The following is a 12,923-nucleotide window of genomic DNA, read 5'->3' as shown; positions in this document are numbered from 1 at the left end:
CACAGGCTGTCTGCGATAAATCTGCGCCCGTGAGAAGAAAAATGTCACTTCACAACAAAAGCTTACACAATTATATTGATTAACAACCCATCCCTCTATGAAATCTCTCTGATAAACAAAATGATAGAACAAATGGGCTTAAAAGGCTAACATAGTATGTTCAGAATGAATATAGTAGGGTTATGTGGAAGAACTAACGATTAACTCTCGAAGTGTAGACTTTGTGTACTAAATTCACTTAAATTTATATTAGACTAAAAAATTCCTCTTTTTCAGAAGTGCTATGTTTGCTACTGACAGTCTGCATTTTATAACTTCTCCACTCCGGCCATAATTAGCTATTCTGCTGCACAAATAACAAAACTCACATGTTACTTTTAGTATCATCTCCTAATCTAATGCCTACGGCGTCGCCGATTTAATTCAGCTATATTCTATTAACCTTGTTTTACTTTCATTGATTTTCATTTTATAATATCTTTTCAAGATACTACGCACTGCGTACATATGCTCTTCGTAGTTCTTAGCCAGTCTCTGACAGATTTAAAAGTCATCGTCAAGCTGCAAGTTTCTTATTTCTTCTCCCCAGGTACTAGTTCCCTTTCCAAATTTCTCCTTGGTTTCCTTTCCTGCTTGCTCAATTTACAGGTTGAATAACATCGGGGATAGGCTACAATCGTGTGTGACTCCTTCCTTAACATTGGCGTACCTTTAATATCCGTCGATTCTGCTGACTGTACTCTGGTTTCTGTACAAGTCGTAAATAACTTCTCGGTTCCTGTGCTTTATCCTTGTTACCTTCATAGTTTCAAAGAATACACTCCAACCCACACTGTGAGAAGCTTTCGCTAAATCTACAAATACAGCAGAAGTAAGTTTGTCTTACCTTAACCTATCTTCTCAGATAAGTCGTGTGTTCCTGCATCTCTCCAGAACCCAAACTAATTTACTCCAAGGTCGCCCTCTACCAGTTTTTCCATTCTTCTGTAAATAATTCGTGTCAATATTTTACAATCATGAGTTCTTTAGAACTAGAGTTATTACATTTTTCCTGAAGTCTGAGAGTATTCCACCTGTCTCATATATCATGTACACCAGGTGGAATAATTTTATCGTGGTTGGCTCTCATAATGACCTCAGGTATTCTGATGGAATGTCGATTACTCCAAGGAACTGCTTTCCACGTAGATCTTTCTTATCTCTGCCAGATTCTTCTCCCGCTATCATATCTCCCACCTCGCGTTCACCTACTTTCTCTTTTATTTCTTCAACACTGTTCTCAAGACTGTTTCCCTTACGTAGTCCCTCTTCAGATCCCTTCCGTCTCCACAATTTCCTACCTTTTTGTATTTTCATCAGTTTGGATCTGCAGTTGTGCAGTTGATAACGAAAAACAATAATGGTCACTAAGAGCACCAAGAGAGAGACAGGATCAACAACAAGAAAAGTATTTCTAGAGCATCAGTCCAACATTAAATCAGGATTGAAGATGTTTAAAGGTTAGTTAGGATGTTTACAATGTCAAGTAAATGATTATCAAAAGTCCATGTGGGACAATGGATCTGAATCCTGCTGCAGTCTCATCACATGTTTCGGACGAGTTATTATTCACGACTTGTGCATCTCGTATGCTGGACAAAACCAGAACCACACATTGGTAAGGTTTTTTGTGCTTTTTATAATTGTTAAGCGATTTAATGACATGCTAGTGATAATAGTTTCTTTTTTACATTTTGACCGGATCTTCGAGTGATAAAGAAAGTGATTTAAGGCCCTGATCAATATGACAGCCTGATTAACACTATTAAAACAAAGTAACCTCCATTCGCCGTTAAAACAGCAGTAAATGAATACATTTTGAACTTTAAAGACTGGTAGCCACAATTTTTCAAAAAGATTGTCATCAGAGCTACTAATAAACAGTCTTTCAGATAAGTCTTATAGGACCTCACTTTCACATCAGCAAGTAGAGGATATGTTACTGCTTACACGTATATAGCTGGCATGCACAGAGAAGTCTTCAAGTTGTACAAAGGAACATATCTGTTACAAAAGCGTGTAATGGAAACGTTCCTGTCAAAAACAAGAAACTTGAAGATGCTGCCAAGATAACACATTATGTGCTTGATATATACAGATAGTTTTATAACAGTATTTCACAATGGCATACAGCTACCACTAGTCAGACTACAGATTATGACAATGATTAAGGCCGCGCGGGTAGCCGCGAGGTCTAGGGCGCCTTGTCACGGTCCCTGCGGCTCCCCCCGTCGGAGGGTTCAGTCCTCCCTAGGGCGCGGATGTGTGTGTTGTTCATAGCGTAAGTTAGTTTAAGTTAGATTAAGTAGTGTATACGCTTATGGACCGATGACCCGAGCAGTTTGGTCCCATAAGACCTTACCACAAATTTCCAATTCTTTTTTCCCCAATGATTAAGGAGTCAGAAACTCTGCAAGGACTCAAAGATGAGGAATTTGTATTTTTGAAATTTAAATACGTCTCTGTCACTTATCCGTTTTTTGCATTTTAAGGCAATAAAAGTCCTCTAATAAGCAACGGAAACATCGTTTGTGTACTATTCTCACTATTTTACTCAGTTGAGAGAAAGAAGGGAATGATTCCACCAGTTTTGAAAATATATCAGAGCTAAAACAAAGATAGAAAAAAATCACTAGTGGAATATTGCTATTGTGGTTAAGTTTGTAACTTAATTGTAAGTTTCTTCATTCTACTTTTAGTTTGGTTGCTTTGAAGTTTTTTCCGAATATGTGTTCAAGTGGAATCTTTCCCTTCTTGGTCTCACCGGTTCAATTACAGATCTACATCGTTGCCCTCAACCTACTGTAGAATTATGGAACATGTTTTATGCTCAAGAAATACAACATTTTTGGAGAACGAAAATCTCCTCTATAAAAATCAATACGGTTTCTGCAAACAGAGAGCTTGCCAAATTCAATTCGCTCTGTTCCTCCGTAAGATCAATAGCTCTGTAACTCAGGTTGATGCCGCGTCTTTGGCTTCAGGAAGCCTTTTGGTACCGTCTCGTACTGCCGTAATTTCCGGAGTACGCCAAGGAAGTGTGATACGGCCGTTATTGCTTACAACATATACAAATGATCTAGCAGAAAGCGTCGGATGCTCTGTAAGGCTGTTTGCGGATGAAGCGGTTGTCTATAACAAAGCAGCAACGCCAGAAGACAGTATCGATTTGCAGAATGACCTGCAGTGGACTGATGAATGGTGCAGGCTCTGGCAGCTGAGCCTGAACGTAAATAAAAGTAACAACATCTACATCTACGTGATTACTCTGCTATTCACAAGAAAGTGCCTGGCAGAGGGTTCAATGAACCACCTTCAAGCTGTCTCTCTACCGTTCCACTCTCGAACAGCGTGCGGGGAAAACGAGCACTTAAATTTTTCTGTGCGAGCCCTGATTTCTCTTATTTTATCGTGATCCGCATAAACAGGAAAAGAAAACCCTACTGTACAATTACACTATCGATGATAAAATGCCGGAAACAGTATCTACAGTAAAATATATAGAAGTACTTATCCGGAGCGATCTTAAGTGGAATGACCACATAAATCAAATAGTAGGAAAAGCACAAACCAGATATTATTCATAGAATGAAACTTAAGGAAATGTAACTCATCCACGAAGAAGTGGCTTATAAGGCGCTTGTTCAACACATTCTTGAGTATTATTCAACAGCATGGGATCCTTGTCAGGTAGGACCGATGAGAAGAGATGGAGAAGATCCGACGAAGATCGGCGTGTTTCGTCACGGGATCGTTTAGTCGGCGCGAGAGCATTACCACGATCCTCAACAGACTCCATCATCAGACGTCTGCATCTCGGAGAAGTCTGCTATTGAAATTTGGAGAGGGAACTTTTAAGAAAGAGTCGAATAACGTATTACTTCCTCCCACATTCATCTCGCTACCAATAATTCTTCCCACGCGACATTCGCGAATGGAACAGGGTAGGGGCTATCAGTTAGTTATACCAGAAATACCCTCTGCCAGAACCATTAAGTGGCTATCGGAGTAAGATATAGATGTAGGGCAAAAAGCACCCCCAGAACAGCACGGAACCGCCTCTGGCCTATATCCTCCACACAATGAGGATCAAACGCCTCATTTGGCTTTTGATACATTCGACGCCTTGCATTCAACATACTACCCTAATCGTGTGGATTCAGCTACTCACAAGTTTCTCAATTGTACGAATGTGAGCTCTTGCGGAAATATCCATTAATATAATATTCTCGAGTTTCAAGCTGCATCAAGTGGTTAACTGCCCACGAGCTTTCAGGAGAGATCTCCTCTGTCATTATCAATTAGTTAGCCACTTGACAATGGCCGAGGAGGTCTCTGCCGAATTCTCGTGGGCAGTTAACTACTTGACGCAGCTTGAAACCCGGAAAAATTTTATTACGTTTCTCCATTGTTGGACTCATTTTGTCGTGTGGCTTTACATGACATTGTATGCTTTGGTCTTTTGCTATGTATTCGAACCCAACTGTCTTCTGCTTGCAGTTTCCTTTTCAGCACGCACTCGGCTACTGCTTGAGATGGTTCTGCATTCGCTAACAGTGGCATTTGCTCTCGGGTTTGAAACCGACTGTCACTGACAAGCCGTAGCACTCATTTCCACTCTGCGTGTTTTTACGACCACTCTTTTGCGCCGTGTTATGCGGCTGTGAGTGGTACACCATTCCTTGTACACGCGTTGTATAGGCAGCAGTGATACACAATCCAGTCGCATAAATGTACTGAAATGTGGCGGTGGACATACCCAAACACTATAGCTTCCTTCTGCCGTGCTGTCACGTCTTCACGTGATCCATGTTACATCTTAACCTGTATACAATCGGCTGGCACCGCTCCCCCCTTACACACACACACACACAACCACTTTATTACGATAATTTACGCCAGCATTTAGGGTCACGTGACCGTCTGGTAGCAGTTCTGCACCATATAAAACACTCCAAAGCTGTGAGACTCTTTTAATGGGGCGACTAATATTTTGTCTGGAGAGATTAACATCGAGTGCGCCCCAAGGAAGCGTAAGAGGACCATAATATTCTCAAGACAAAGCGAAATCAGTGATAGTTTAAAACTTTTGGCTGATGATGCTGTTGGCTACGGAAGAATGTCATTGCTGGATGGTTATGAGATTACGCTCAAGTAGTATTCATATGCTAACATCCTTAAAAATTGCCATGGCAAGTTATGAAAAGGAACCAACTCGTGAAATGACCAGCGAGGAAGGCGAATGGACAATTCAGTAAATATGTCAAGAAAAACGCATGATTACATTAGTGAGACCCTGTTCTAATGCAAAAATTTTTGGAGATTTCACAAAGTTTGCCTTCCAAGTAGACAATGAAGATAATAAACGGCCTGTCATTACGATTCTTAAAAGACGGTATAGCCCACGCTAAATTGTTACAGACACTCTAGGGAAACCTTTTTCGTCTTTCTGAGTGGACTGCTGCAGCATTCCACGACTTACTCTCCCGTATCTGCCTCTTCATCTCTGAGTGTTATCTCTGTACAATAATTCATATTTCTTTACACATGGAAATAATTTTGTAGCTCTTCACCAACAAGATTGGCTACGGAAGTGGGTCATGTTAGCGTTTGCCTCTGGAATTTGGTAATTACTTAACCCTGTGGCGCATAGCGTACAGTACAGTGGACAGCTGTTAATGATCGCTTCTTTGGCATTTTCAGTCAGTCCTGAGGCTGCAAATGCACACAGTTCACTGCAGTGGGCACTCCCTACTGGTGCTGTACCCTGCATGCATTTGTAGCCTCATGACTGATTGAAAACGCCAGAGAATTGACCATTAAAAGTTGTCCATTGCAGTGAAATACATGCACCATAGGGTTAAGGCTGCCACACACAAGCGGACTGGTCCACCGACCCGCTAGCTAAGTGGGTCAGCTCCGAACTGTTCGCCTCTGAGTGGACGAAGGTTTCAGCTCGGGTCCAATGTCCATGTCCGTCGGTTCGAACGGCAGATCTCCACCTACTTCTCCAGGGAGCTACCTACCAGCCCACACTGCGTCAGTGCAAGCAGGTAGGGTCCGGCACACAGTCACCGGTGTTCACTCAAGTTGGACGGGTCAGCAGACCAGTCGGGCTGTGAATGGATGCCTTTAGCCGTCGATCTCCAATCCTGAAAGTGCCTCCCAACTCCAGGGGTCATTGTGCCAAACTTGATGAATCCCATCTGTACCGATCCGTGAAAGCTTATTAGGACTCTGTTATCACTGACGCTTAACTGTAACGTCGTATCCAGCACATCTATATTTACTCGTAAGCACTTTCAACTTGTCCTCTTTGTATTGCTCCCTGTGTACAGTGCACAATAACTTCCTTATGAATTCCTCATACCACACGCTTTTCATTAGATTAATCCAAATTTCCTCACCATCTGGGCTGCTTAGTGCTTTTCCACGTGAATAAATCCCCAATCCTGATAAAGCATTAGGTATTATGTTGGTCTAACCAGGTCCGTAAGTTCCTTCAAAATCATAGGGTAATAGTACTAGCACATATTAGACAATTTCGAAACTAAAATGTTGCTTCTGTTTCAGGATATCTCTTTTACTTATTTTAACACTTGTTCTAATGTTTCAAGTAATCCTGTAGTCACATATAGTGAATAACGATTAAGAGAGTTGTCAATAACCATCCCAAAAGCCCTATGTTGAATCAAGAAAATTACATCTTTCACTGCAGGATTAACACGAAGTTCCATCGACAGCCATGTAGACATCTCTTGTTACTAACCACCTACATCAGAATCCATCTTATCAAATTGACTTTTTGCAAGAACGATTTTCCTTGCTGACAACGGTGTTGGTCTTTGACACACTAAACACTATTAAATCACGTCCTTCACACAGAAGCTAATGAGGTCGTTTTCTACAGTCTCTCTCTCCCTCTCTCTCTCTCTCTCTCTCTCTCGCTCGCTCGCTCGCTCGTTCGTTCTCCATCCGTCTGTCTCTCTCTCATTTTAGAAATACACCCATGCACCCCCCCCCCCTCCCACACACACACATATCACGTAAGTTCTCCCGCCAGCAGAGGCACTGCAATAGTTCTCACGAAACATTCAGAATTAGCGTCACTCTAAACGTAAAACACACTACGAAAAAACAACGAACGACAACAATACAGCATCTTTCAATGAGTATGGAGACAGAAGTATCTGCACAAATCACGTTTTGTGGAAAGTAAATATGAAGTAAAGGTGAGAGTGAATCTACAAAAAACAGTGTGAAAGCAGTGCACATAATAGAAGCAGAAAGAGATATCCACCAGAGATAAACAGCACGAAAAATGAGGATACAGTAACGCACATAGCCACTACCCACGAAAAAGTACATAAAGTGCCCTTATTTTCTTTCTGACTACCTTGCAGATGACATGCCGTCAATACGACAAAAAAGGAAAAAACAACGATCTATAAAAACACGTTTTCACTAGGAATGTAATTTTCGGTTCAGCAGGCGAAACAAAAAAATCAAAATGCACAAGTCATAATCTTTAGCCCTACGATCGATAAACGATCATAAACTTTGTATTGTACTTGACAGGAATAAATTTGAACCAGAGAAAATGACACGTAAGTATCGAAACATAGCGAGGAGAAATAACTTTCCATCTGGCGGATTTAAAAAGAAAAAGAAACGAAATTGTAAATAGCAAACACAGAAAAAGCTCGAGAGGAGCTTTCAACATGTGTAAGATGATATTACCACAGACATTAAAATAAAATGTTATGTTGTCCATTCAGAACCTCATGACCTCATTGGCCCTAAAGGACTGTTGCTGAATAACGCAACCAGCCACAAACACTTTTAAAATACTTTATTTCAATGCAAAACCGCTCTCAGGCTATCATGCTGAAAAAGGGGCATGACAGCCCGAAACCGGTTATGACACTGAAATAAAGCTTTTTAAAAACATTTGTGGCTTGTTGCGTTATTCACCAACAATTCATACAATACAGGAGAAGATGAATAATGTGAGTGGAAAAAGGAATTTTTCACATGACATGAATTGTCACATGACGTTGAAAGCTCTGCTTGCGGATTTTCCCTAGTTTTCCACAAGAGAAGACCAAATCGTGGGGCAGTATAAAAAACTATTATTCCCGGGTGAATGAATTTTCGACTCTCATGCCTATATAGAAGAAAATAAATGTTATTTGTGATTAATATAATTATGAACTGCCTGATACCACGTAAAGTAAAAGTATCCTTAATATGGCCAAACTTGTGCGATGTTCAAAGAAATTGCTACAGTGTTATTACAAATGACACAGCAACTAATCACCCAAACTCGCTAAAATTTGTTTCCGATATTCAGATTGCACAACTCAGAACATGTCTCTAGCGATAAGAACGCGCACTTATCACGAGATGATACGCTTGCCTGGCGTGAACCCCAATAATCGCACCCAGGTGCTAGTACCATTGTACGTCTCACAATCTGACAGTGAAGACTAGCATTACTTACGGATTGGACTATGTGATCTTTCTTCTGAGTTGTCACTTTCCTGCTTTTGTTGGATGTTTCCAAATTTATGTCATTCCCTACAGTTTCTACTCTCTACAGCTCCCTCTAATACCACGGAAGTTATTCCCCATCTCTTAACACGCGCCTTATCATCCTGCCTCAGAGCTGCAAAGTGTTATATTGCTTATTTTCATTAATTCTGTATCATGATCAGATAACCCATTAACAGTGGGTTACACATTATGGTTTCAGCCTGAACACTGTCTATCAAAATTTTGTCTGGATCCCAATACCCTGCTGCACACGAGTTGTAAAATTAACTACTGAAATTAAACTGAAATACCCAAATAATGGTTGCAGTTAATTTTACAGTTTATATCTTTAATATATCCACAGATTACTGTTTCTTCTTGTCTGCCAAAAGCTCAATAATTCTTTTAGATTTCTCATAAATAGCTGAAAGCTTCCTAGAGGGGATTTGTAGACTGTTACAATTACAAGAGTAGTCTTCCGCTGTGATAATTCACAAGCACATGTATCTAGGTTCTGATGCACACAAAAACTATTTTTTTGAATATCTTTTACTTTGTTTCGATCTGTTACATATGTTTCAACTCCTTCTTTTGCCATGTTTATACGAAAATGATGCTAGTCTACAAAAGATTATATTTAAATTCTCCATCCCCGTAGTTACATAGAGGCACAGAATATCTACCACGCCAGATGTCTCCACACCTTCTACACATACAAGAAGCCCATCTAATGTTCTGATGAAAGAAATTATTTGTATTTTTCTGGCAACTGTCACATATATTATGGTTCGGATCTGTTCTAATTTCTTTTAAGTTTGACTGTCTATAGCCTGACAAAGCTAAAAAATATTCCCCTCGGGCTCCAGTAACCACAAGTATTTTGCTTTGTGTGCTTGTCCCCCTCCCTTTTACACTTACTACAAGATGCTCAGCTAATCTGTTCTTTCCTCCTCCTATTCAGGTACACCACACTATGATCGACTTAAATGCATTTTATTTTTCAGAAACAACCATGCCACCGTTGACTCTCTACAATAGCAACCTGAGCGTCCCATGCCGCTTAGTACGTATAGTGGCTGGTGTTGTTGGAGTCGACCTGAAAATTGTTAACGTCGTCCCTAGGGTTGATCTGAGGACGCCTGAGTGGTTGAAGGTAAGCTAGAACGCAGTTTTGAAAAAAATTCGTCTACAAAGACAAATGTCAAAAGGTATTCGTTTTAAAAGAACTTAGGTTTTATGCAATAATTCTGAATGTAACCATGAAAACAATGAAATAAAGCATGAAAAATGACATAACGGAAAACCATTTTCGTTGTCTTAAAAATAAAATTATGTAATAATAATAATTCTGTCTACTCAGTTAAATGTTTGTAAAAGAGTTGTTGGCAGAAATGTAGTGTTAGTTAATGGGATCCTAATTTTATTTTCCATCTCTTAAATTGGATACGTTTTAGGGTATTGCTCATTAAAAACCAGAGTTTTGCACGACATTGTCAGCTGAATTTACACTTGTTTCAGAAAAACCCACAACACACAGTTCCAGTAGTGGATGACAATGGGTTATGGCTTAATGAAAGGTAGGTGTTAATGGTCACTGATTATCCTCTTACTGTCGACTACCTTAGAGATGGATACGATACGATAAATTTTTTTTCACTTAGAAAAGAATAAAACAGATGCCTCAGCTAAAATCGGTCTTTCAAGTTTAGACGCGCACAAGTTTACATTCGACGAAATATGTTCGTACTGGTAATCTCTACCTATACAAGTATTGAGGGATGAGTGCTAAAATCGGTCTTTCAAGTTTAGACACGCACAAGTTTACATTCGACGAAATATGTTCGTACTGGTAATCTCTACCTATACAAGTATTGAGGGATGAGTGCTACGAACATGTTTGTTTTAAGCACCTATGTGTGCGTTGCTGAAAAAGTAATGTACCTTAATGGTACAAAAGGTTTTTGCTTCATAAAAGAACAATCTTTCAGCTACAGTCAGATTCTTTTCTATTTCTCTTGAAATCTATTCCAATATCAAATATTTAGAGGCCGTAAGATGATGCTGATTCGTGAACGATGTCATTAATAACAGTTTTCCTGTTCCTCACTTGTTCCAGTGACATAACGAATGTGCCCCATATAAAGCGAGAGATAAGACATTTCTTATCGGAGCTAATTTAAAGAGAAGACACACTCATGTAAACAATGGCCATCGAACAACAAAATAAACGCCCGAGTGGCATTAATTTCTTTCGAATTTTTAATGCTGGTAAACGACCCCTCCCGCCGGAGGTTCGAGTCATCCCTCGGGCATGGATGTGTGTGTTGTTCTTAGCATAAGTTAGTTTAAGTAGTGTGTAAGTCTAGGGAACGATGACCTAAGCAGTTTCGACCCTCAGGAATTCACACACATGTGACCATTTGAATGCTGGTAAAATGGTTTCTTCTGCTTATTTTTGCAGGTCCTCCGAAATTCCATGTCACAAAACGACTCTGAGATTAATAACGCCACTTAGTCTTTTTCGTGCCATCGTGTCGCAGCTTTGGAGTGACTTAACAAGTTTATGTGGGAAGGTTATACATTTTTGTGAAAGCACTGCGAACAGCTATTAAATATCTTATGATATTCATGAAGTGTAGCTGTCTCTATGTTCTTCACAAATTATTATTGGTTTTAGTGAGAAACCATCATCACATTAGAAAAGTCAATATAGACCCTGTTATTTATGTATCATATCATTCCATATTTGATGTCATATCTGATGTGACACGAAATGATACGTAAATAATATATGAACTTTTGTGTCGTGGGGATGGTTATTAAGGGAAACCGATAGCGGTAATAGGGGACACACAGAAAAAAGGGACACATATTCGTGCACGAGGTAGTATTGGTCAAAACTAGAAGAAACGTTCATATAATGACATGTCCGGGAACCAATACCTGTTGAAATAGGACTCGTTGGGGATCCACTGGACATACTCTGCATTTTATTTACAGACGAAGCTGGATTCACGAGACAAAGATCTTGGAGCAATCATGGAACTGAGGCATCAGGATCACTTCAGTGTATGGGCAGGAATTTTCGGTGACAGATTCAGAGGAGCATGCTACGCCTTAGCAATCAGATCAGCAGATGCTGTGTGCCACCGATTTATGCGCGGTAAATTACCAGCCTTATTTGAGAACATAATTTTATTGGGAAGACCAAAACTGCGGTTTATGCACGACGGGGCACCATCTCATTTTTTTACAATACAAGTTTATCACTTAGCGCTAGAAAACGCAATTTCTTCAAAAAAAGGTAAAATATAAAAAAGAAAACAAAAATGTACAAAGCATCAAAACATCGCTTCACTACTTTGTCAAGCTTGTATAAAATATGTTTCTATTATTCACAAACAACTTTCACACTTATCAACAATAACGGAAAACTCCTGTCTTTGATCATGGCGCAGAGCGTTCTATTGAGGACAAAAAAGCAACAATAATTATGTTGTTTCCTGTTTGTGCAAGTAAACAGTACTTCCAACACACATAATTGCTTTGGTTGCATAAAAGCGCAGAAGTTACATGATCGACTAATTTTTGCATATAAATGTAGTTTACATTTTGTAAAGGTATACAATACACAGTTGACTAACACTGAAAAATGTGATCTAATTATGTATAAAACTAACAAACAAAAAACAAAGAGAAGTGTCAGCACGCAGTTTCTCTTTCAAACATTTATCTATGTTTCTTTCCCTGCTAATGCTACCAATATTACCGGTAATCCCATTATTTACTGCGTCATTTACATACAGTTTCAAAGCTATCGAACCATTGTTTTGGTTCACCGCTTCTCTAGCTCTACTTATGCTATTAGAGTTATTGCAAATTTTGGTGATAAACGTATCAGTAAATTAGCCTACTATGCTTATTTTCATTCACTGCTTTCATATGGCATCGTATTTTGGAGCAATTCGTCATTAAGAGAGAAAGTATTCATTGCACAAAAGCGTATGATCAGAATAATAGCTGGAGTCCACCCAAGATCACCTTGCAGACATTTATTTAAGGAACTCGGAATATTCACATTACCTTTGCAATACATATATTCACTTATGAAATTTGTCATTAATAACGCATCTTAATTAAAAAATAACAGCGAAGTGCAGGATGATCTTCACTATTCTGGATTAAATCTCACTTTGGCACAGAAAGGGGTGAATTATGCTGCCACAAATGTCTTTGGTCATTTGCCAAATAGTATTAAAAGTCTGACAGGCAGCCAACTGACATTTAAAAGCAAATTAAAAGAATTTCTGAATGACAACCCCTTCTACTCAATAGATGAATTCTTAGAT

The 12,923-nt window shown here is 39.4% G+C and overlaps 1 protein-coding gene across 1 annotated transcript in view; it reads left to right on the top strand.

Annotated features, from left to right (window-relative positions):
• The window catches only part of LOC126237281 (glutathione S-transferase 1-1-like), a 28,830-nt gene that overhangs the window by 10,026 nt on the left and 5,881 nt on the right, over nucleotides 1-12,923 (top strand). The window contains exons 2-3 of the mRNA XM_049947218.1: nucleotides 9,579-9,727; nucleotides 10,093-10,151. Of these exons, the coding sequence (XP_049803175.1) occupies nucleotides 9,587-9,727; nucleotides 10,093-10,151 (200 nt within the window). The 5' untranslated portion in view covers nucleotides 9,579-9,586. The remainder of the gene's footprint in view (nucleotides 1-9,578; nucleotides 9,728-10,092; nucleotides 10,152-12,923) is intronic.

Source organism: Schistocerca nitens, chromosome 2, assembly GCF_023898315.1.
Source record: "Schistocerca nitens isolate TAMUIC-IGC-003100 chromosome 2, iqSchNite1.1, whole genome shotgun sequence".
NCBI lineage: Eukaryota > Metazoa > Arthropoda > Insecta > Orthoptera > Acrididae > Schistocerca > Schistocerca nitens.
This window is presented reverse-complemented; position numbering and strand designations above follow the sequence as displayed.